The sequence below is a fragment of the Saccostrea cucullata genome, unplaced genomic scaffold, assembly GCF_032062105.1.
Source record: "Saccostrea cucullata isolate Sc308-1 unplaced genomic scaffold, CSIRO_AGI_Scuc_v1 ctg323, whole genome shotgun sequence".
In the NCBI taxonomy this organism is placed as follows: domain Eukaryota; kingdom Metazoa; phylum Mollusca; class Bivalvia; order Ostreida; family Ostreidae; genus Saccostrea; species Saccostrea cuccullata.
In genome coordinates this window covers 207,719-233,955 of record NW_026931249.1, presented here as the reverse complement: position 1 = coordinate 233,955, position 26,237 = coordinate 207,719, and the positions used below count along the sequence as shown (strand labels likewise).

Here is a 26,237-nt window from a genome sequence, read left to right as displayed (position 1 = left end):
ATGATATTTTGACGTTATTTTTGATTTCTTTAACGTATGACATACACAACTTTACTCTTATCATGAACAATAATGTTGTATCTACTTATCATGATGGAATTATTTTGGTCGGACCAATATGTGTGAGCTGCCGCTGAATACAGTTATATATCTTGCAAAGATAGTATGCATTGATCGAATATATAGAAAACAAGTCTGAAATGATTTAAATAGAGTTTATTTTGTAAAGAGACAAGAATTTCATCAATTAATAAAAGTTATAAAACATTTAACATACCATTCTGATGTTTTAATATAAATACCGTCTGCAACTAAACTGGATCTTCTGCAATGGCAAATGCATATGGTGACTTTGATGTAGGCCTAGTAAGTAAAGAAATGGATGCAGAGCTATATTTACTTTATGATGAAGATATTTTGGCTTCATTGGATCTTTCCTCTTTGGTACCTGCAAGTGAACAAGACACTGAAATGGTGTATGAGCTAAAAACATCGGATATGGATGGCCTTCCTCCACCAGAGACCCCTGCCTGTGCCCCAGCGTCCAAACCAGAGACAAAAAGATTCAGATCTATGTCAGAAATTGAGCTAAAGCAGTTTCAGGATGCCAGACATTCTAAATCTACTAAAAGAAACACAAAATGGGGAATTCAAATGTTTCAAGGTAAAACAAATAAAAAAATAAACTAACCAAAAATTAAAATTATATTCATGCAGTAAATTAGAACTTATAAACATGATCAAAAATATGCTAATTTGCAACTATCAAACCATAAAAAATTAAAATTAATTTTTAAAACAATTCTAAAATCAAAAGATACTTTTAAAAAAATACATGTACTAGGTGGCAAAAAAGTTATAAAATTATAAATAAAAACAGAAATTCAAGGAGAAAGAAAATTAATATCCATAGGGAAAAAATGAAAACATTTAAAGTTATAAAAACTCTTCAATCCAATTAAAAAATTTTTTTTACACGATTTTAGATTGGCATGTGGAGGTTTTTGGTACCCCACTGGATTTCGAAAAAGTAGAAACTGATGAACTTGCCAACAAATTAAGAAAATTCTTCTGTGAGGCAAAACCAAAAGAATCAAATAAATCAAAATATATGATGGACGCTCAAAGTGGTTATTATCACAAAAACACACTTAAAAATATCAGATCAGCAATAAACCGTCATCTGCAGGACATAGGTCGTTCCATAGACATTGTGCGAGATAAGGAGTTTAAGTCCACCAATCACACGTTAGACGGAATGCTGAAAACCATGACCAAAATTGGCGCTTCAAGGCCCACCAAACACAAAGCAGTTATAAATTCTCAAGATCTTCATAATATATCCTCATATCTGCGAGCAGCCACTTTTTCTCCACTCGTCCTTCGACAGTGTGTATGGTATCACCTTTCCATCCATTTCGTGACACGGGGCTTGGAGTTCCATCACCAGTTACGCCGTGATTCCTTTGAGTTCCACACTGACGAGAATGGTCTGGAGTACGTCACACTGAGGCAGGAAACACAGCAAAAAAACTTTCAGGGTGGCATAGAATCGGAGGAAGCTCCGAGTGACAAGAGAATGTATTCGTCACCTGAAAGTGAGACATGCCCAGTGAAAATGTTGCGTTTGCTGGTGGAGAAAACTGACAAAAATGCATCATTTCTTTTCAACTCGTGCATGAAAGAGGCTCTTACCTTATCAGCTTCCAGCATGGAAGTCTGGTATGCAGCAAAACCCCTCACTAAAAGAACATTCAGTGGATTCATGGCGGACATTTCTAAATCGGCTAAATGCTCCATTGTATACACACCCCATTGTCTGCGTGCAACTGCCATTACCGCCATGAGCGAGGCTGGCTTCGAGGCTCGACAAATTATGTTCATGTCAGGCCACCGCTGCGAGTCTTCCTTGCAATCCTACAATAAAAATCTATCAAGTGAACAAAAACTCTCTGTCAGTGCATGCCTATCTTCCCTTACGCACCCTAAAGACCAGAGAAAGCAACCTACCTCCACTACGACTACATGTAGGCCTACATCTGTCAGTGAGAATGCCACAGCCACGAGGCCTGATGATGAACATGCCATCGTACCTTTCCAAAACGTGGAAAATCATGACCGAGAGCTTAATGTCAACATGATCCATCCATCCTCTGTCAATTCCCTCCGATCATCCGAGTTTTTATCCAAATCTGTGTTCAACAACTGTGTTTTTAACTTCAAGTAAAGTCCCAACGTTTTCTTCCAAATTTGAACTGATGAACGAATCACAACCCGGATGTAGTTTCCGCCGCACTTCTTGTTTATTCGATTGAATTGACTTAAATATTTAAATGACTTTTGTTTCACACCTATATTATCATCAAAGTTACTTAAAAATTAAATATTTGCATTTGATATTGTCTTAGATATTGTTTTTAATTATTTACTTTAAAAAATCGAACGAACTATATTTTTTCGGTGTCCGGTCTGTTTTTTAGGTCATTTGCTTCAAGCAAGTATGGAAACTCGATAGAGGCACAAATAAAAAGAAATATAAATATAAGAAATAAGGTATCATTTTTAGAGTGTCATTGGGATGTGACATGAAGTCGGTACGTGATCAAATCTACTATAACGCCCTTCAGGATTTGATCACGTGACCGACTTCATGTCACATCCCAATGACACTCTAAAAATGATACCTTATTTCTTAAGTGTTTTTGAGTATTGTCATGATGTTATTTTAAGTTTTGGGAGATCCATAACAAGGTGTAGATACAAATTGTAGAAAGTCATAGGATCTCCCAAATTTCATGTGTTTCATTTGTGTCATTAATAAATGACATATTTACAACAATACTCATTCTTGGTTTTCATTCAATCTGAAAAATAACAGAGCTGCAGGAAACTTGGTTTTAAATTTGCACTATTATCATATGGAAGGCATAATTATATTTTTGTCTTCATTGCTGCAACGTTAAAGAGTCTAAAAGGTTTCAAGAGTTTTTAGTCCTCAAGTGGTATATTCACTTTTTTTTTATTTTCAGTTTTTTTTTCTGTTTGATATCCTCCATGTGATTTTGCATATATTTTAATTTTTATTTTGTGCTTCTCATCTTATAAACTTTAAAGTTTCTTGAAAAGTGTAATAGTCAGTTGTCATACAGAGTCTAGCTGTCACATCCTTTGCTTATTTGGATGTTTTACTCACCATATAGACGATAAAGTCATCTTACATCTAAATTGTACGACAAAAAGATTTTTCCCATTTTCAACTTTCTTTATGAAGTAATCCACGATCACCCATTTTTTAGTGTTTTTATCTCCCTTATTCACTACCCAAGAGCTTGCTCTAAAAACTGTCAATTTTTTAACCGACGCATGCTACTTAATGATAAGTTTATATTACAGAAATTTTATCAACCAAGTTTAATATTTAGTAAACCAAAATAAGACCACTGTTTTATACTTCATAATTTGACAAAGAAAAGTTCCTTCTACTTGATCAATACACACGGTACTAGGTATACAGTGAATGGATGCTTACTAGTACACCTCCCAAGCACCTTATCCTACCTCTGGAATTTCCAGATGTCCATTTATGCCATTTTAATATGCAGTACTTCCTTACTGTTTGAACAATTTTGATGACCATTTGACCTTGGAGTTTGATTTACCATTGGAAAAACTTTAAGCGTGGTCATAAGTACGAGCGGATGGTGCCATGAATATTTTACAAGCGCATTCCTTCTAACAAGACCTTTTGGGTACCAAAAAGTTTAGACTCGTGAACTTGAAGTTTGACTTGCATTTGAAAACTTTTTGTCATGAGCTGACATACTGGGGCATCGGTGTTCCACAAACACATCTGTTACTTTTGGATTGAAAAATTCTATGTTGAAAAAATTGAGAATTGAGAATTTTTCACTCATATGGAGACGTCACCGTATGCCGGTGAAGGGCTTCAAATTTTGACCTTGACTCGGCACTCAGGGCCATTGAGCAGTGAGGGATCTTTATCGTGCCAGCGCCTGCCGCTGACACGGGGTCTCGGTTTTTAAGGTCTATATCCGAAAACCTGCAACTTTCACTTCAAAGTGCCGAGCGCATGGCGAAGGAACAGTTGCTACCCATTTTAACGACTCGGTCAGTCGCGGCCGAGATACGAACACAAAGTAGAAGAACAGAAGGAACAAAATGAAGAAGATAGAAATGTTGTCTTTATGCAAAATTACGCTAGGAATTTGATAATCCCTTGAATCATCAGACCCTATAATGACAAACATAATATTTATATTCAAATACCCCATTAATAGTAAAAATAGATATGTGATTACTTTACTATAAGTCCTATTGTTGTCAAGCAACAAATATTGATTTGCATTTATGTCGCGAAAAAAGAGGAGGCAAACCAAAGTCGACATTTTTGGGGTTGGGCAACACCAAAGCATACTTTTTATATAACTTAACGTAAACATAGGATATGAATTATGACCACGAAAGCAAAAATATGTCAATTATAGTCAATTCGGACGATCCATGATGTCGTCTCCTTACACAAATAGAAAAAGATCAGCACATTGTCAAACCAATGCTTCTATTTCTGTTTGTTATTATATGATTGTTTATATTTTGGTAGTATGGAGTTATTATCATAAAACTCTCGATCACACTAAGTCTTCAAAAAATATGCTCCACCAAGAATTAATGGGAGAAAAATTCCTAAGGTTGGGTGTATATATAAGTAGGAGAACGTGAAAGGTCGTTGAATTGTTCATGAATTTAAAAGATAAAGGATGGCTGGATGTGTAATGGCAAGTCTTCTTTTTAATTAGATTTGTTATACTCTCTATGACATAAAAAAACAGTTTTTATTTTACAAAGCATGACCAATTATATATTTATTTAATCGGAAATTTATAAATATCTGACAAACTAAGACATTTGTCAGTTTATGGTTTAAGTATTTAAAGCTTTTATAGGCAACGTGTATTTTTTACATCTGTAATTCTTTTTCAGGACATGAACTTCCTTTTACTGTTGCTATTGGTCTCCTTTGCTATGACCTTTTGTCAAATTTTGAATTGCCCCGGATGTGACGTAGTTGGGTACGTTGCTGAAGATGACGACAGTCTTTTGTTGCTGACAGACACACCGACGGTTGTGAACACACCCCCAGTGTACGCTCACGTACCCCCTACGTACGTTAATGTCGATAGGAGTGTATACATCGATGCTGTTCCCCGATCGCCAACCTATACACTCGTTATTGCTTCCAATGGACGACTAAACAGGAAGCGGTTGGTTTCACAAAGAAAAGTTCCCTTGACCTTGAGGAAAAACAAACTTAGTTATATATTAATCAGAGCAAAGAGGAAGCTGGGTTATTATTAAGACCTTTTGCAGGACAATACAACAGTGAAAATAGTCATTTTTATAGGTAAATGGATACAGTACATATCTGACCATAAAATTTCGGATATGATTTCCTTGAGAACACATTTTTATCCTGTTCTGAAAGTTCTTCAAATTGTTGTGAATTTCACCTTATTAGGTTGATTTATTTTGAGACCTTTGTGGTTATCTTCATTGTGTACTGTATTTAACCTATATCCCTGAGTTAGAGGGCAACATATCCAGGTGAATATAACTGAATAATTACCAATTACAGAAGGTAATCTTCAAACCGATCCGAGTATCAATATATGAGACAAATTGTCTTGCAGATTTGTGGTTCCCCTAACAAAAAAAACTATAGTAAACTATAGTTTACTAAAGTTCACTACAGTACCAAAGTTAAAACTTTGGAACTTTGTAATATACGTCTCTTTATATAAATTGTTTCTATATATACACAGGTAAAATTGCAACGTATGTTCAACATATGTTGAACATACGTTTAACATATGTTCCGAAACATATGTTCGCCATAGAAAACGAGCAACATATAGTTAACATATGTTTCTAAACATATGTTGATTATACGTTTAACATGTTATTCATATGTTTTGTATGATCATATGATTAACATACGTTTATGTTCATATGTTGAGCATATGTAAATTTTCTTTCTTTCTTTACATTTTCGTATTAATAATTGGCATCAATCAGTTGTTCATAACTAATATATTATTTTTACTCAGGGATTTAGTTGTTTTAATACTATTAGGAAATCACTCTAAGGGCCACAACAAGTATCTTTTTCTCCTGTGTAAGTTTTTTTAGATAAATTCTGCTACATAGAAATATCAAAATAGGTCGCCTATAAATGGACACGATCAGTGCTTATCGGAATCGATTAACTTATTAATAAACTTTGTTTCATACCAATTTTGACTAGAATATCCCTTTTACCTGATCAATACGCTGCGGTTGTGATCCGATTAACATAGAATGCTTATTCCCCCTAGGATCTTAGTATTGCAGGGTTCCTTGATATATCCCTCTTATAAACAATTAGTTATGTTTAAGGACTGATGAAGACGTATGTTATGTTCACCTTTTTCCAGGTAATAAAAGAAATAACTAACATAACGTTTCAAAATATTTTAATTTGAGATAAGAAATCCAGAAAAAAGTTATACCATGCATCTGTAAAAAAAAAAACATGGCTGTTTGTATCTATACTCCGAGTATAGACATCATCAACAACATTAAGGTAGAACACGATAGAGTTCGACCCAAATCCAAACGTCCCCACATTTCCCGCGAAAACATATGCCACATATTGCTGTTATGGACGATACTGCCTCTAATAGTTTCTGCAGCTCCACTGACCAACGTTGAGCTGAAGTAATAATAGCCTGCAACAGGTACCCACAATACGTTGCCAGCGTAAGTGACCTATACCGTTCTGGTGGTCAGATGCGTGCGCATGTAAAGCAATCGAGGAATGAACTTTCGGTGGTTCTGTAGCTTCAGGAATTATAAGTCTCTATGAACTACCTGCAAAACATCATGACCTTACATGTACGTTTTATTTAGCTTTTACTGCTGTTGTACACTGTAAATGTTTTGTATATATTCAATATAATTTTGCCTGCTTGTTTTTGTTTCTTTGTTGTTGAACGTCCCTCTCGGGAAAATTTCTCTCAGGTGGAGACGCCATCACTTGCCAGTGGCAAGCTGTTTTTGATCTATACTCGGCACTAAGGGCCATTGAGTAGTGATGGATTTTTTTCGTGCCAGTACCTACTGTGACACGAGACATCGGTTTATATGGTCTCATCCAAAGGAACCGTGTCCATGTCCCACTTTCGAACCCAAGACGTAACGATCAACTCCTTACTACGCAAAACTAGAGCAGACGCTGTATTATTGAGTCACGCAGACGAATTCTGTGTTAGTAAGGAGCATTGTTGCAATGAATTAGTAACCTCCAGAGGCTTAAATTGTTTTTCTTTTCCTAAATCCTCTTTTTCTGTGTTCTTGATTTGTAATGTTCGACATTTGATTTTTTGAAGCGAGGGGATCTAATTTAATGTAAAAATAAAGTGGAAAAGAGTTCAGTGGTTTTTTATGTATTAACCTTTTCGTTTTAAACTATGAACAGCACATCTTGGTTCATCTCCAGGAGTCCGAAGTACACGTTTATAGGCCTACTCAGACTGAGTCCACAAACAAACAAGAGGCCCATGGGCCTTATAGGTCACCTGAGTATTATTCAACAACTTTCCAGTGATTGAATTTGATCAATGTTTTAAGCCGGATGCTATAGCATTTACAATTTGGTCATCATAACTATACACTTAGCAGTTCCTTAGTTTGGTTACTTAATACCCATAGGCAGGGTAGGAGAACAAAAATGCATTTCAACAAATCAGTAATATTCAGCAATAATCAGTAGTGCCGCTACCACAAATGAACCCTTGAATCTTAGGCCTAGATCCACACATTGAACATTTTTTGGAAAGGCATCCTTGCTTTTCAAAAATATTTGATTTATACCAAGGAGCACATTTCAAACAATTCATTCATTTTCAGTATATAAGTACAGCCCCCTCCCTCCCTCTATCGTACAGCTCTACATACAATTCTTGAAGATTAGGGCCCTTGCTTATAAATACCAGTATATAGGTATTTCATCTGCTTAAAACCCAGAAGCAATGTAGGAAATATTCAAAGATTTAATGTTTTTTCACTATACATGTATAATCAATACAGCCCCACCCTAACACCAGAACCCCTGACCCTGGGGCCATAAAATTCACAATTTTGGTAGAGGCACTCATGCTTATCATAACTATGTACTTAGTTAGTTTATTTAATACTTAGGAGCAGAGAAGATTTTCAAAGAATTGCCAGCGTTATTTTGACAGTATTGTAATGAATAGTTTGTCCCCCCCCTAACACCAGGTCTGGTGGTGGGGCCATAAAATTCACAATTTTGGGAGAGGCACTCATGCTCATCATAACTAGGAACTTAAAAGTCTATTTAATACCAAAAAAGCATTGTGACCTTACGTTTTAAAGAATTTATGTGTTTTCACTATAAATTAAATATTTTGTATCAATACAACCTTTGCCGGCTTGTTTTTGTTTGTTTGTTGTAAAATTCACAATTTTGGTAGAGGCACTCTTGCGATCATAACTATGTATTTTAATTTATTTAATACTTAGGGTTATTGAGCAGTAAGGAATCTTTTTCAAAGAATACTGCGACACGTATTTTCACTATATAATCAAAGAACCCCCCCATCACCAGAACCCGCGACGCAAGAAAGCCACTAAAATCTAGACAATTTTGGTAGCAGGCAATGAACTTTGTTGCAATGAATAACTATGTACTTTTGACCTTTCTTTAATAAATCCTCTTTTTCAGTGAAGAAGATTTTTAATGAATTCATTTGATTTTTGACTATATAATTTCTTAGTTTAAAACGCATTTTATTTCCTGTTGCTGTTATACATTTGAATGCCAATATTTTTAAAGTCCTGATCATTTCTTGGAAATTTTTATCTCTATTATGAATTACTAGTAATAGTTTAAAGAAACAAGCTTTCCTCTGCTTGTATGGCTTGAAACATGATTGACGTGTATGAACCAGCATACCTTGCGAATCCTTTATTTCTATTGGAACAGCACCTTTCTGTACTTTGTTATGATTTGGGCCATGAATTTCACAATTTTGGTAATCTGGACTCAATGCTGATTACAATCATGCAAACCCAGCTTGACTGCTTGATGTCCAGCCGCTGTAAAACAGATAGTGTTTTTAAAGATTGCATTAATTTTCAGACAGCTGGTTTTGGCCCTTCACCGTTTGGTCCAATGATCCAATTTAGTTTGGAATTCTTGTAATTTGGTGGCAGGGATCCTTATTCACAATTTTTGTTCTCCCTTCTCTACCAGCGACATAACAAAGTTTTGTGCAAAATTTATCCCCGAAATTGGCCACGGTTGCAGAAACTAGAAAGCAGAAAATGTTCAAAAGTTCTTTATGGTAACCTTTCCTTGCTAAGATATACAAGTAGCCAGTAATATATTAAAACTTTTTATCATACAGTATATTCATGTCAACTGATAAGCACTTATATGTAAATTCACACACACATCACAATTAATCGCACACAACACACAAACATTATCATACAAATCAGTGTTTTTAATAACACACAGTTTTTCTACGTTGTTATATCTTAAAAAAAATTTTTTTAATATATCACATTTTAGTCAATATCTTTTGTATTATGAAAAGACTATATTACAGATTTCATTTTCAAATATTTTAATTTGAGATCAAAAATCCAGAAAATGTGCACCAGGAATCAGCATAAACATGAGCGTTTGTGTCATAGGAAACACGTGTCCAGACATCATCGTTGGCGTCCAAGTGCAGCACAACAGAATTTGATCCGGATCCAAAAGTTCCTTCATTCCCCGCAAAAACGTGTGCCATATCATGATTGTCACGGACGATGCTACTTCGGACAGTCTCTCCTGCACCACTGATAAGTGTTGTAGTAAAGAAGTAGACACCTGCCAAAGGTGCTCGAAATGTTCCGACTTTGGGATCGAATCCATTGCCACGTTGGTAATGACCGTGGGATATTTGATAGTCTGTCCCGTGCCAAGCCCGGTTTGATGATCAGAACCGAAGAAAGTTGTGGAAATTGTGTCGCCGGAATTAAAAGTCTTTGGAAACGATCTGAAAGTTTTAAAAAGTCTTGCTGTATTTTTAATCAGTAATACTAACTCAATCGTCACAAATCGTCATTTCTTTTACTTAATACATATAATGAATAACATTTAATTTTTTATAAATCAATATATTCTAAAACGTAACTACTATACTCTCAATGTATGCATTCAAATTCTTTGGCATTATTTTCTCTCTTCTCAAAAGTGACTTATGTGTCTTAATTCAAAACGTTTTTTACTACAAAGAGCTGTTGTAAATTTGGGTGCCACATTTATTGAAGTCTATAAATTTTAAAAACTTTTTATCCCTATTATAAATAATAGTTCAAAGATGCAAACTTTATTCTCCTTGTACGGCTTTCGAGTAACATGACGGATGGGCGTATGAAAGCAACGTACCTTGCAAATTCTTTATTTCTACTGGAGCAGCAACTCTCTGTACTTTGTTATGATTTGGGTTGATATTGTTCGTTTTCTGTTCATCTGGAGGGAATGGGTACTCCCTATCAGATCCACCCTGGCGCTGCTTCACCAGCCCCTGTAAAACAACCTCAGAGTGCTCCAAATCCCTCATGAGTTCGTCCACCTTCTTGTCAGACAGCTGCAGTCTATCTCCTAGCTCCTTCACCGTTTGGTCAGAATGTTCCAATTTGGTTTGGAATTCTATTCTATACATGTACTTTTCTTTTGGAAAATTATAAAAGTTAAAGAAACATTTTATATGAATAAGCAAAGGGTTTATGAACCTTAAATAGGGAGAATTCCTTCTCCAAGCGATCTATCTTCTCCACCAGCGACATAACAAAGTGTTCAGTGTACATTTTGTCCCCGCCTAAGGCCACGCCCCAGACACTAGCAAGCAGACAAAAGAAGATTGCCCCTAACATGTTCAGTACGGTCACCTTTCTTTGCTATAATTTTATTATCGAGATCAAAATGGACACTATTAAAACTGATTATGATATCCATGTCAACTGATAAGCACTTAATTCCTACTGCTTCTAAATATGGCAAATTATCGACACAGAAAAATCGTTTCCCTTTAAAATGAATGTATGTGCTTGTGTAAATCTATGCTTTAAACAGAAGCTTTTACTATATTTCTTTAATACATGTATATTTTTTTTGTTTTGTCATTAAATTAGTTGTCAAGGGAGTCAGTCTCTCTGAAGTTTCCTCAATTTTGGGTTTGGAAATAAACGTATTGTTGTTCATCAATTGTATAGTCCATATATGCATGCATAGTTGTCAAAATTGGCAAACATCATGTAAATTAACCTTGCTCCCCTTACGAAATCCAAATGTTTTGCTATCTTATAAAAAACGAAATCACTTGCTTGAAATCACTTGAGCCACGAGGAGGATAAACAAGGTAGCAATTAACTTTATTTATTTATTTGTATTTGAGTTTTGAAATTGATTTTACAATTGAACCTACTCTTCTTAACCGCCTGATCCCACCACCTCTGGATTTGTCAGAGGTCCTTGTTTTTTGTCCCCTTCACGTATTTGTATTGCTTACTGATTTTTTTATAGATCGATCACTGGTCATAACCTTCACCTAATACATAGGAAACAAATCAGCTAAAACACGAAAAAAAAATTATGGGTTTTTATATCCGATTAATTTTATTATACGCACCATAGAATATACAAATTCTGGCTTTAAATGAGGTTGTTGAAATTCCTATAGTATTAACTTTTCGGCTAGCAGCATTCATTGGTTTAAAATTTATTATCGTTGAAACTTGTTCTTGAGAATCGAATACGGTAGGAAGAAAAACATTGTATGCAGGTGATAGCGAAATAGTTGAAGATGGAAACGCTGCATGACTAAACATGAAACAAACATGGCAGAGTCTCTGTTGTCTGTGGTATTTTTATTTTATAGTACATCGTTGAAATTACTAAATCTTGAGTTAAGGGCCACAACAAGTATTTTCTTTTTCTCGTATGTAAGTTATTGAACAGATACTGCTTCATATAAATATTAATATACATGTAGGTCGACTGGTATATAAATTGAGAACAATTAATACCTATCGGAATCGATTAAATTAAACTTCGTTTCATACCAATTGTTAGGCTATAATTTTGACTAGAATATCCCTTTCACCTGATCAATGCACTGTGACTGTGATCCGATTAACAGAGAATGCTTACCCCCCCCCCCCCCCCATCCCCCCAACACCCCTACGACATGATCCCGTCTTTGTATTCCAGGGCTCCGTGGTCTATCCCTATTTTAAACAATTTGTAATGTTCAAGGACTGATGAAGACTACCACTATTCGTTAATATAAGTCAATCTTTTTTCAGGAAATAATAGAAATACTAACATAACGTTCCAAAATATTTTAATTTGAGATAAGAAATCCTGAGAAAGTACACCATGCTTCTACATAAGAATGGGGATTCATATTTTGACTCCGAATCCAGACATTATCATCAATATTAAGGTACAGCACAACAGAGTTCGACCCAGATCCAAACGTCTGTTCATTTCCCGCGAAAATATTTGCCACATCATTGCTGTTATGGACGATACTGGCCATAATAGCTTCTGCAGCTCCACTGACCAACGTTGAGCTGAAGTAATAATAGCCTGCGACAGGTGCCCGAAAAACGCCAGTTTTGGAATCGAACCCGTTGCCAGCGTTGGTGATGTCAGTTTTGTAGTATATAGTGTGTCCAATACCTATAACTGTCTGGCTGCCAGATGCATGCGCATAAAAAGCAATCGAGGAATGGACTTTCGGTGTTGCTGTTGCAGCCTCAGAAATTGAAAGTCTCTTTGAAATACCTGAAAAAGCATTGTGACCTTACGTTTTACTCAACTTTTATTGTGTTATACATTATAAATACATAATCGATAAAACTTTTGCCGGCTTGTTTTTGTTTTTTGTTAGTTGTTTAACGTTCCTCTCGAGAATTTTTCACTCATGTGGAGACGCCATCACTTGCCAGTGGAGAGCTGCATTTTGATCTCTTTGAACTAAGGGCCATTGAGCACTGAGGGATCTTTTTCGTGCAAGCAACTTCTGCAACACGAGACCTAAGTTTATATGGTCTCATCCAAAAGACCCGTCTCCACGTCCCAACCCGCAAGGTAAGAATAAATTCCTTACTAAGCAAATCTAGATTTATCACTGCGTCACGCAGGAAATGAACTTTGATGCAATGAACTACTAATCTCCAGAGGTTTTTGAATTTTCTTCTACTGAATCCTCTTTTTCTAAGGTCCAGACTTGATTTTTAATGTTCGACCTTTGATTTTTTGAGCGAGGGGATATATATAATTTCTTAATTTGAAACTCATTTTACTACATGTAGGTGTTGAACATTTGAATGCCAATATTTTTAAAGTCTTGATAATTTTTTTTTTTTTTGAATTTTATCCCAATTATGAAGTTTAAAGAAACAAGCTTTCCTCTGCTTGTATGGCTTTCGAGAAACCAGTTGGACGTAAATGAAGCTAACATACCTTGTGACTGCTTTATTTCTATTGGAACAGCAGCTTTCTGTATTTCGTTATAATTTGGGTTGGTATCGTTCGTTTTCTGTTCATCTGGAGGGAATGGGTAATCCTTATTAGATCCACCCTGGCGCTGCTTCACCAGCTCCAGTAAAACAAACTCAGAGTGCTCCAAATCTCGCGTGAGTTCGCCCACCTTCTTGTCAGACAGCTGCAGTCTATCTTCTAGCTCCTTCACCGTTTGGTCAGAATGTTCCAATTTGGTTTGGAATTCCTGTAATTTGGTGGCAGTTTCCTCCTTAAACAGGGAGAATTCTTTCTCCAAGCGATCTATCTTCTCCATTAGAGTTATAACAAACTGTGCGGTGTACATTTTATCCCCGCCTAAGGCCACACCCCAGACACTAGCAAGCAGACAAAGGAAGATCGCTCCCAACATGTTCATTATGGTCCCCTTTCTTTGCTATAATTTTATTGTCGAGATCAAGATGGGCACTATTAAAACTGTTTATCATATCCATGTCAACTGATAAGCACTTAATCCCTACTGCTTCTAAATATGGCAAATTATCGACAAAGAAAAATCGTTTTCCTTTCAAATGAATTTAATATGTGCTTGTGTAAATCTATGTTTTTTAAAAAACAGAAGCTTTTCTATATTTCTTTAATTCATGTATATTTCTTTGTTTGTCTTTAAATTATTTGTCGAGGGAGCCAGTCTCTCTGTAATTTTCCTTAATTTTGGGTTTGGAAATAAACGTATTGTTGGTCATCAACTGTATAGTGCATATATGCATGCAAACGTGTCAAAATTGGCAAACAACATCAAGTTAACTAACCTTGCTCCCCTTACGAAATCCGAATGTTTTTGCTATCTTACAAAAAACGAAATCACTTGAGCCATGGATTGAATAAACAAGGTAGCAATTAACTTTATTTATTTACTAGTATTTGTATATGAGTTTTGAAAATGATTTACAATTGAACTTACTCCTCTTAGACGCCTGATCCCACCTCCTTTGGAACTGTCAGGGGTCCGTGTTTTATATCCCCTTCACATATTTGTATTGTTTACTGATTTTTTTTATAGATCGATCACTGGTCATTACCTTCACCTTGAACATAAGAAACAAATCAACCAAAAAATATACAGACAAAATAATGGATTTTATATCCGAATAATTCTTATACTGACCGTAGAATATACGAATTCAGGCTTTTAACAAGGTTGCTTTTAACAATTATGTTGCTAGTAACATTCCTCGGTTTAAAAATTTATTATCCTTGGAACTTGCTCTTGAGAATCGAATTAATGCTAGTAAGTCAGAAATTTTAAAAAACATCATATGCAGGTGGTAGCGAAATACTGTATTTCTTCACAATTCAGAAGAGTTGAACATGGAAAAGATAACTGAATCTGAAACAAATATGGTAGAGTCTGTGGTGTTTTTTTTTCAAGTTCCATTTTTTTTTATTTTATAATACATGAACATCGTCGATATTAGTAAATCTCGAGTTGAGGACCACAGTAAGTAAATGTCTTTCCTTTTTCTTGTGTGCAAGTTTTTGAATAAATTCTGCTTCATAGGAATATCAAAATAGGTCGCCTATAAATGGAGCACAATTTAAGTGCCTATCGGAATCGATTAACATACAAATTGTTAGGCTATAATTTGACTAGATTAACCTTTGACCGGATCAATAGCCTACGGCTGTGATCCGGTTAATAGAGAATCCTTACTCCCCATTCGACATGATCCGACCGATCTTTGTATTCCAGGGTCCCGTTATTTATCCCTAGTATAAACAATTTTTAATGTATTTATTAAGGACTTATGAAGGCGACCATTATATTCTTTATGTTCATCTTTTTTTCAGGTAATAAACGAGATACTCACATAACGTTTCAAAATATTTTAATTTGAGATTAGAAATCCAGAAAAAAGTACACCATGCATTGTATAAACATGGCCATATTTGAATACCAGTTTGTCCTTGCTTTAGTGTTTCATCTAGTTCATCCACACTCTTACCCAACTGCTGAAGTTTGGCCTAAAATTTTATTTGCGCTAATTTTCTTCTTATACTGAACAAATTCCTGTTTTTGAATTAGATTCGTTACAGATTGCTTAGAATACCATCTGTCATCACCCATAGTCATATGCAAGCACGTACAAATATTAAAATATATAAATTCTTTACATTTTCTTCCATTTATTCAGTTCTCCCTTAATTATTCTGACAAAATACTAGTTTTCAGGTCTTTGATAATGATAGTAAGTGGTATGTAACCAAGCCCATACACACTGATAAGAAATTACTGTGTTCTTTGTTGATATGTAGATTTGAAACTTGATATTTTATAAAATATTCCACTAGATATATATTATACATATACAACATATTTGCAATGTAAAATTAAATTGAAAAGCTTTTAATTTTTTTTTAACGTATAAACGTTTAATTTTTCGTTTTAATACCGTAAACTATGTGATTACCAGGAGCCTGAGTTAATTAGGCCTACTCGGGCCCCATGTAGTCGAAGTGCATACACACACACAACGCACACCCTCACATATCATTAATCTTTATTGCTTCATCACTAACACACCTTAACAATATTTTATTGCGTTTTCTTTACTTAAAAATATCTATAATTCAAAGAGCAAGTATCTTTGGAATGAATAGACTTTCTATTACAGATTTCATTTTCAAATACTTTAATTTGAGATCAGAAATCCAGAAAATGTGCACCAGGAATCAGCAAACACATGGGAGTTTGTGTTGTGAACAAGTGTCCAGACATCAAATGCAGCACGACAGAGTTTGATCCGGATCCGTGAGTTCCTTCATTTCCCGCAAAAACGTATGCCATATTTTGATTATTATGGACGATGGTGCTTCGGACAGTCTCTCCACGATCACTGATCAGTGTTGTAGTAAAGAAGTAAACACCTGCTACGGGTGCTCGAAATATTCCAACTTTGGGATCGAATCCATTGCCAACGTTGGTAACGACGGTGGGGTATTTGATGGTCTGTCCCGCGCCAAGCCCGTTTTGATGACCAGCTGCGTGTGCATAAAAAGCAACCGAAGGAAGTTGTGTCGCCGGAATTAAAAGTCTTTGGAAACGATCTGAAAGTATTAAACATTTTTCAATGTATTTTTACTTAGATGTACTGAATTGACAGTCACTAAACATTTGTTGCATTTACTTACCACTAAGCTGCTATAAGTGCTATTTTATTAATTACTGTAATAAGCTTTTTTCTACATGTAGTACTAGTAACCAAATGGATTGTAGTGAAAGTAAATTCAAAAACGTATCTGAAATCTGAATGCATACAATTTTAAATTCTTTCCTTCTTAATTTTTAAATACATTTCTATCATTATTTTTTTCCACTTAAAGTGACTTATGTGTCTTAGTTTAAACACATTTTTTTTTTTTTAAAAATGTTGTTGTTGTTTGTTTGTTTTTTTTTTGCCATTTTTTTGAAAGGTTTTTTTTTTGCCATTAAAATTTTTTTTTATATTTTGTATCTCTATTATAATTAAGAAGTTTGTAACTGATAAAGATACAAACTTTCTTCAGCTAGTTCGGCATTCAAGAAACATGATGGTGTGTAACATACCTTGCGACTCCCTTATTCCTCCAGGCACAACATTTTTCTGTACTTTGTTATAATTTAGGTTGGTATTGTTCGTTCTCTGTTCATCTGGGGGGAAGGGGTACTCCTTGTCAGATTTATCATGGCGCTGCTTCACCAGTCCCTGTAAAACAACTCCAGAGTGCTCCAAATCTCTCGTGAGTTCACCCACCTTCTTGTCAGACAGCCGCAGTCTATCTCCTAGGTCCTTCACCATTTGGTCCGAATGTTCCAATCTGGTTTAGAATTCTTGTAATTTGGTGGTAGTTTCCTCCTTAAATATTGAAAATTCCTTCTCCAATCGATCTATCTTCTCCATTAGAGTTATAACAAACTGTTCGGTGTACATTTTATCCCCGCCTAAGGCCACGCCCCAGACACTAGCAAGCAGACAAAAGAAGATGGTCTCAGACATGTTCTTTATGCTAACCTTTCCTTGCTAAGATATACATGTACTAGTTGCCGGGAATATATTATTATTAAAACTTATCATCATATCCATGTCAACTGATAAGCACTAAATTCTGCTTCTAAATTTGGCAAATAATCGACAAAGAAAATCGTTTTCGATTGAAATCATTGTATGTGCTTGTATAAATCTATGTCTTAAAATGAATCTTTTCTCTATTTCTTTATTATAATTGTCAAGGGAGCTAATCTCTCTGTAACTTTCCTTAATTTTGGAAATAAACGTATTTTTGGTCATTAACTAATGATATGTTAACTAATCTTCCTTTCCTTACGAAATCTGAAGGTTTAAATTTTGCTATCTTATAAATAAGGAAATCACTCGCTTAAAATCACTTGATTATGAGCCATGAGGAGAACATAAATATTATTATTTACTTATAAGGTAGGAATTAACCTTATTTATTTATTTGTATTTTAAATTAATATTTGTTAATGATTTTACAATGGAATTTAAGGTACATTGATCCTCTGATAAGGAAGATAACATTCACTTAGATAAATCAAATATGCCCTTATTCTAAATGTTTACATGTGCAATTTTTTTCAAATTTAATGAGCCATTTCTGTCATAAATAAATCCTGCAAGCCATAGTTGAATTACATATTTTTATTGAAAGGAGATGGGTGAACTTAGCGTGCAGAAAGCCCACTAGCTTCAGATATATAAAAATCATATTCAAATTGTTAATTTAGTATTTAAGTAAATCATGAGAAACAAAAAGTTCTGAGGAAAAATTTTCGTTAAAATTTATTCTTTTTATATAAAAAAAATAAATATGGTAATTAATTAAAATATCATTCTTATTTACAAGCTAACCACTACGCTACACAAGTCCTGATCAAGCGTAGCATTCAATCATGTTTGTGATATGACTATTGACTTAAGGGACTTCTCGAAAAGATACGAAAGTTATGTCATAAAATTATATTTTTAAGGTATAGTGGGTCTTTGCTCCATTTTTGGAAAACAAAGTATGTATGTTTGTATACAAACTTTAAGGATTAACTTTCAAAAAAATGGAGAGAAGACCCACTTATATCTAAAAATAGTGTTACAGTGTGGAAAAATGACATTTTGTCCTCTTTCTTGTGTGTATGATATTTCATAGGCAAATAACTTCAATCTTCATGATATCTGTGCAAGTTGTAGAAGTTTTACATAAAGTATACTTTAATGTTAGATGAAATATTAAGGAAAATTTTGATATAATTGAGATTTAATTTTTCACTTTCATGTTTGTCGCGCTTTGGGCTTATCTCTCGTCATGTTCACCCATCTCCTTTAATTTCTGTTGAAAAATCATTCGTGTTAGGATAAATGCACCTTTCAAATACAAGGGAGAAATGTCACCAAATGCTTTAGAGACAAAAGTGGATTCAATCCTGAACGATTTTGATCATTAATGAAAATTTTACTTATTAATTTAATTTGATTAATTACACGTTAAAAATTTACATCTCGTCTCAAAAATAAAAAGAAATAGAAGCTTTCATAATTTTTTTTTTCATTTATAAAATAACAAAGTGTATTACAAATTTTCATTGGGTTTTGGATGATCTACATGTATAAGTGGGGGAAATTTTACATGTAAAAATGTATAAAATGTCAGTTTTATAAATATTGGAGATGCATGCACTACATTAAAGCACATTTTAAATAATACAGTCCTTTTTGTCGCTAAACATCTTCATATAGGTTCTTTTCTTTAAGTTATCTATTTTAAAAGGGAAAAAAACAATTAAATGTACATATTATCATCCTCCGATCTTAAATCAATTTTCAAATAGGGAATGGCTCGCACATTACTTCATTACTCACACGATTGATACTTTTTTTTTTTTTTAGTTTCGGACAAATTTCTGCGATAAATCTGTAGAACTCCGATATATAGTCGACAAAACACCATGAATCACATTAGACCAGACATTAAAGGCGTACATTGCTCATATACACCTGCAGAATTACTCGGCAATCCTCTGTCTCTCAATTGGAAGGAAAAAATATTATTATGAAGGAATACTTTTCATAAATTTATTGACATGTGAACCTTATTTAGACATACAAAATTAATAAGCAATATTTCATGAGCCACAGGTGGTCAGCAGGGTTCCAGTCTAACGGCTTAACTTTTCATGTTAAATATCTTTGGTTGCTTATATGCATATTTAATTCTCTTGTGCTCTTAAACATCAGGTTTGTTATTAATTATTGATAATAAAATGGCGGTCATCTTTGGGTTTCTACAGATATTTGTTCTATTTGCATATCAGAATTATGGTATATATTTATAGTTTTACAATATATATAAAAGGAGAGACATTTGCATATGGTATCTATTGCAAAGTAGATCACCAAGCTGAAGAGAGGTGAGATTTCGTGTATTAACTACCAGAAACGTTTTTATCTATGATTTAAAGATTCTTAATTTTTACAATATTTTTTTAAAATTTGAAATATAATCTGATTCTTGATGTAGGATAATAAACACGTTAATACTGAGAGCTACTGATAATTGAATAATCCGTAGTCATATTTTATAGATATATATTCTATTCCACTGATTTTTTTATTTCCAGATGTTGTCGATAGTGGTTTCCCTTTTGTTCCTATCCTCAACTCTTTGTCAGCAGCAACCATGCGATCCTCGAGACCCAAACTGTGCCAATACGTTCCAGGTCCCCGGAAACAGCTTTAGTCCCAACATGGCTTCTGACATACCCTTCGCTACCGGGGGCGGGAGTGGTTTTTCAAACGCTCCTAACACATTTGATACAGTCGCTGTCGTTGGATTCGACAGCGGAATGCCTTCAGGATTCGACACTGGTCGCGGAGTTGCACAGATCCAAGGCCTCGACGTTGTGGGACAACCGTTTGATGTTCAGACAGATTTTGGAACAGTTCAGAGGGGTGTTGGTATCATTGAAACCAGAGCTTTCGATAATGATGAGAGCCAAACCATCATTGTTGACCCTAACTTCCAACCCAGAAGACCCATGGATCAAGGACCGACGAACAAAAATGTCCAAAACTTCCAGCCAAAAATGGACAAGAAAATGGACGTCTTCCCAGGACAAATGGATAAAAAGGTAGACATGTATCCTGGTAAGTTCGACAAAAAAATGGATGTCTTCCTTGACAATAAGTTTCAAGACAAGTTTCCATCCAATTACGACAAATATCCAGTAGACAAGTATCCCATGGATAAATATCCTGTTGACAAGTATCCAGTGGACAAATATCCAGTTGATAAATATCCTGTTGACAAGTACCCAGTGGACAAATATCCAGTTGATAAATATCCAGTAGACAAATATCCAGTTGATAAATACCCAGTCGACAAGTATCCAGTTGATAAATATCCAGTAGACAAGTACCCGGTGGATAAATATCCAGTAGACAAGTATCCAGTGGATAAATATCCAGTCGACAAATATCCAGTTGATAAATATCCACTCGACAAATATCCAGTTGATAAATATCCACTCGACAAGAATCAGGTGGACAAATACCCAGTCGACAAGTACCCAGTTGATAAATATCCAGTGGACAAGTATCCAGTGGATAAATATCCAGCAGACAAATTACCATTGGATAAATATCCAGTAGACAAATATCCAATCGACAAATACCCAGTTGACAAATATCAGCCAAAATACGACAACACCTTGGATCCAGGGAAATACGACAAGTATCAAAATTATGAAAAAGTCCCAGATATTTATCCAGCAAAGTTTGAGAAAGGTATAGATACTTTCCCAGCCAAAAATGACAAAAAGGCTTATGATAATAAGGTGGATGTTTTCCCCAATAGGTATGACAAGAACGAAAATTATCCCATGGTCGACAAAGTCATGAACATCTTGCCTGGTAAATACGACAAAATGGCCGACAATTACAAACCCATGGATAAGTATCAGCCAAAATACGACCAGGTCATGCCAAATAAATACCAGAAAGGTTCCTACGACAAAAAGTACCCCTCCAAAAAGTCATACGACAACAGTAAATACAGAAGAAGGTACCAGAAGAAGTACGATTACAGCTCCAAGTACCCCAGAAAGTACGACTACCCGGAGCCCACCCGCCGCCCAGTGTACAGGAGGCCCGTCGTGTCCGATCCAAACCAGGATGAGTATATCGCTACCCAGCCCGCCATTACCAGGCGTAGAAACAACCGGCGCCAACGACCACGCCGCCCCTCCCGCAGGAGGTCTGGGTATTAAACTCACGGATCTCTAAAAACTGGATGCCTCCTACTCCATTTTTGGTGAGTTTTTGCTCCTATAGGAAATAGATTATATTTCTTTAAATGATACACAAAATAATTATTAATCAACTAATATGCATTGTTTATGTCATTTTTTAATCATATAAACCTGTATCTATTTATAGATTAACCGACGCCAACAGCTTCCGGTCCTGACGTTGAGATGGTCCCCCAATCACGACTTTACCTTTGTGTGCTTTTTGTTTAGAAATAAATGACATGACTCTGAAAATTCTTCTTTATCATTAACGCCTATACCTGCGTCACTTGCATGAAACAAGGTCTGTCTGTTAAATCATACCTGATGTTACCTTCATTTTTTTCAATCGAAATACTTCTTTCTTTTTATAGAATTAAATCAAGCTTTGATTAACAGTAGAAACCAGTCACACAGAAAAAACCTAAACTTACTAGAATTTTGATACAGAGATAGAGAGAAAAAAACAAGCCAGAGAGTTAGACACGTACGAGGGCTGTTCAATAAATAATGTCCTCGATGCTCGGAAAGAAGACACTTTTCAATGATTTAGTCTTAATTGTTTAACTCAAATATTCTCTTTTAATTAAACAACATGCCCGAAACATTTTTATACAATTTCAGATTGTTTTTAAAACACGTTTTTGAATATGGCCCTTCGTAAAGTGGAATATGGCAGATCCTATGATTTTATGTACTTGTTTCTTCTTTCTGAATGGTGTTTCTCTTTCAAGTTTGGAAAATGAACCAAGTCAAAGGGTGACAGATCTGGTGAATATTGTTGGTGTGACAAAACATTAACTTAGTGTTTATCCCCAAACCACCTTTACTCTTCAGGGAGTGTGGGTTTGGAGTCTTTGGACGCTGTCAAGAATAAATTTAATCTAGTGAATTCCTCATTCTGGTTCCTTACTTTCATAAAACTTTTGATTTTTTCGCTAACATTTTGCTTTCTAAACTCCTCCAGAAATTAAACTGCCTCCCCGAATAAGAATTTGAACATCAAAACCACTAATATTTAAGAAAATGGCATATAAAACTGTCTTTTTTTTCGCTTGCAATTCTTTACTCTTTTCAGACCTTTGATGTTTTTGTCAAGTGTATCTTATTGTTTTGTTTTGAGGGTTTAAACGTGTTAAAGCAATGGATTCAAGTTTCATTATCTGTTTGAATTTCAAACTACATTTTCTGATTTTTTACTCAATTTTCAAAACATGGGGTGACCATTGACCACTCCAGCTTTTTTACTGTCAAATGTTTCTTTAAAATAGAGTGAACTGCCCCCAAATCGATGTCTATCAAATTTGCAAGGTGTCTTAAAGTCAATCAAACATCATAAGTGATAATTTGTTGAATTTTGGCATACAGAACATTGGGTATTGTAGGTCCTTGTTGCCAAGGACGGTGCCAAATTTTGATGACCATTACATCATTATTTTTTATTGAAATCCACCTGCTCATGTGTCTAAAAGACAGACATTGGTTGCTGTAAATTTCACAAATATCAGTCAATATTTTGGGGGATTCTTAACAAGTTTTACAGCAGCTTTCATGAAGCGTTTAATTTCTTTCTAGTTTCAACCACAAGAGAAAGCCAAGCTTAATGACATATGATATCCGTGTTGTATGTCATAGAGTTCAGGACATTGTTTATTGAACAGCCCATGTGTATGCCCATCAAATGATCCTTCCTTAAAACACACAATATTAAAATTCAACTCCAATGGCAGAAAAAGCTTACAACTTTCACAAAGTACATGAGGAAACAGGCTTAATCTATGAGTTTCTATGCCAGTTTTTACCAGGATTGAATTTTCAGAGGACAGATATTATATGAAGTAAAAAAGAAAAAGTAAGTAAAGTATAAAGATAATTTTGGTAATACATTTAAATGCTGTATATACGAGTCGTTGACGATGACATTGAAAATTTTGAACCTCCCCAAGAAAACCATTGTCAGTGGCAATGTATGCCTCCTTTTCAAGTCAGATATGATTTTAATTTTGCCAGTCACGTAATATCAAGATGGAAGGGGGCTACCAGTCTTCCCACAGTTCTTTCCAGGTTATCACCCCCATTCCTCTATGAAATAATTATGATTATAATACTTTTTTCTTGTTTAAAAATTTTCAGGTAGGTTGAATTTTATTTTCCTATGGCTGCCCCTCCCACCTTTCAACAGTGATGCTATGTTCCCGCTTGCTGTGTTCAAAAGAAATAATAATAATTGTAGAATAAATTCGGGGAATATTAAAAAAACATAATTATAAGTTGTACTAGAAAGTTCTTAACGCATTTTTAGGCAAATTAAGATATTTTTTTCCAATAACAGGTTTTATTTTACATACCTCTAAACAAAAGTATTCGCAACATTACTTTTATTGAATTTTGGTCTAACAATATCCGATTTCCAAGTAATAATTTCCTATTTTAGAAGTTGTATAATTATGCAAATGTAGACATCAAAATGCATGGAAATCAAATATTTGTGACCAAAGAAAGGAAGAAAAAACCCTCAAGGGATTTTTAATCCTCTTCAGTAGAACATGTAATCGCAAATATATTAATTAGAATTATTCCAAAATATAATTTATCGTTATTTTTTTCATACCCGTAAGTCGCTGTGTAACACACAAAATTAATTACAATTAAAACCAACTCATTAACATAAAACTGACCTACTGATATTTCACAACAATATTGATAAGGAACATTATTCAAACACGTGTTAAATGCAGAAAAACTGATTTCCTGTCCTCCATTTTACGACAATATTAACATCCGAACACGATGTACCGCTTTGTCGGCGAGTCCATTCATCATTGTTTATTATTTATGTGAGTATAGTTTACGATAATTACTTCAGAAATAGAATTCTGCAGATTTTTTGCTTGCAGGTCAACAGAAGGAAAATGGGCGTTTTATGGAAGCCCATTTAAGTGTTTACTCCGACTTGTCATCAATCAGTTCGCCTCGTTAACAGATGAGCGAAGTGCAACTCGCTGTTTATAGTTGTTAATGGTATAAAACCTTTATTGGGATTTTTTCCACAATACCGTTGACTTCTGTCAGTGTAGTTCACTTCCAAGGTAAGTTTATTTGAAAATTATATATATAATTCGTTTTATAATTTTCCCCCCTACATTTTCTTTAAAATTATCAAAAAATAAATTTAAAAAACAATCTTTATATATAATGATGAACCTTAAAAAAAGTTGTAAACAATATTTTGAAAAAAAATTAAATTTAAAAAAAGTGAAAAAAGAATTGATTTTGATAATGGTCGTTTTACACCCTTTTTCACTTTGATAAAAGGAACATAATCTGATACTAGTATAACATATATTACTACAATGCATTTTTAACTTTTTGTGTGTATGATTGTACATGTAGCCATTTAATTTTTTTAAATTACATTGTACTTAAACACAGCATTTTGAAATTTGAATTTTGATGAATTGATTCCTTTATACACAGATGCTGCGGGTATTTATAGCTCTTTGCTTCCTGACGCTCTCCTACTGCCAGAGAAACGGCAGGTTCGGGGGCAGTGACTTCTTTGGGGGTGACTTCAACAACGGTGGGCGTGATTTCAACAACGGTTTTGATTTTGGGAACCAGCTCGGAGATGTCGGTGGTTTTCAGGCCGATTTCATCGGAGCTCCGGCATTAGGTTCGGGTCTTTCCGCCAATAGCCTCGGGATTGACAATTCAGAGTTAGGAATTTCCACGTTTGATGGAATTTCTTCCGACAGGTTTGGAGGTTTAGGCGGTCAAGGCAACAGTTTTGCCCGCTCTTCAATTTCGTCATGGGATAATGGCGGATTTGATTCCGGTTTTGGTCAGCAAGATTTCATTAGCGGATCTCAGTGGAGTAGCGGAGGTAACCGACGTTCGAGCTTCGGCTCTGGTTCCGGCGGTTTTAATCAAGGATCCTTCCGCCCGACACCCCAACGAAGGCGGCGAAGACCACGTTATTAGACAATCGGTATAGACTATATCTAGATAACTAATACCTTCAACCATTCTCATCAGTTTGTCAATTATACAAAATAAAATTTTAAAACAACGAGTGGAAACTGTGTATTATATTAACAGATCTACATATCGTGTCATGTATAGGATTTTTACCCTGAATATTCAAATTTTTTATGCAAAGCGGACTTGGTATTTGATACTTTAGAGTTTTTAGTCTATTTAGCAGTTTGGAGTAAATTTTGACATATCAGATGACGTAAAATAGAACTGAACTTTCGATTTTCTTGTTTCAAACTC

The 26,237-nt window shown here is 34.8% G+C and overlaps 4 protein-coding genes across 4 annotated transcripts; 2 read left to right on the top strand and 2 right to left on the bottom strand.

Annotated features, from left to right (window-relative positions):
• Window positions 1-9,903: 9,903 nt before the first annotated feature.
• On the bottom strand, window positions 9,904-14,078 carry LOC134231937 (uncharacterized). The gene is made up of 2 exons (XM_062713890.1): window positions 13,607-14,078; window positions 9,904-10,130 (listed from the first exon to the last, which is right to left on the bottom strand). Exons 1-2 carry the CDS (start codon window positions 14,040-14,042, stop codon window positions 9,904-9,906), a joined length of 663 nt encoding a protein of 220 aa, XP_062569874.1. The 5' UTR covers window positions 14,043-14,078.
• A 2,250-nt stretch (window positions 14,079-16,328) lies between these two features.
• LOC134231936 (complement C1q-like protein 2) lies at window positions 16,329-17,463 on the bottom strand. Its single transcript, XM_062713889.1, has 2 exons — window positions 17,232-17,463; window positions 16,329-16,732 (listed from the first exon to the last, which is right to left on the bottom strand). Exons 1-2 carry the CDS (start codon window positions 17,461-17,463, stop codon window positions 16,329-16,331), a joined length of 636 nt encoding a protein of 211 aa, XP_062569873.1.
• A 2,831-nt stretch (window positions 17,464-20,294) lies between these two features.
• Window positions 20,295-22,205, top strand: LOC134231968 (uncharacterized). Its single transcript, XM_062713918.1, has 2 exons — window positions 20,295-21,985; window positions 22,111-22,205. Exon 1 carries the CDS (start codon window positions 20,295-20,297, stop codon window positions 21,939-21,941), a length of 1,647 nt encoding a protein of 548 aa, XP_062569902.1. The 3' UTR covers window positions 21,942-21,985; window positions 22,111-22,205.
• A 2,631-nt stretch (window positions 22,206-24,836) lies between these two features.
• LOC134231967 (uncharacterized PE-PGRS family protein PE_PGRS36-like) lies at window positions 24,837-26,049 on the top strand. The gene is made up of 2 exons (XM_062713917.1): window positions 24,837-25,051; window positions 25,440-26,049. The coding sequence occupies exon 2, from the start codon at window positions 25,440-25,442 to the stop codon at window positions 25,941-25,943; it is 504 nt and encodes a 167-aa protein (XP_062569901.1). The 5' UTR covers window positions 24,837-25,051; the 3' UTR covers window positions 25,944-26,049.
• The last annotated feature ends 188 nt before the right edge of the window (window positions 26,050-26,237 follow it).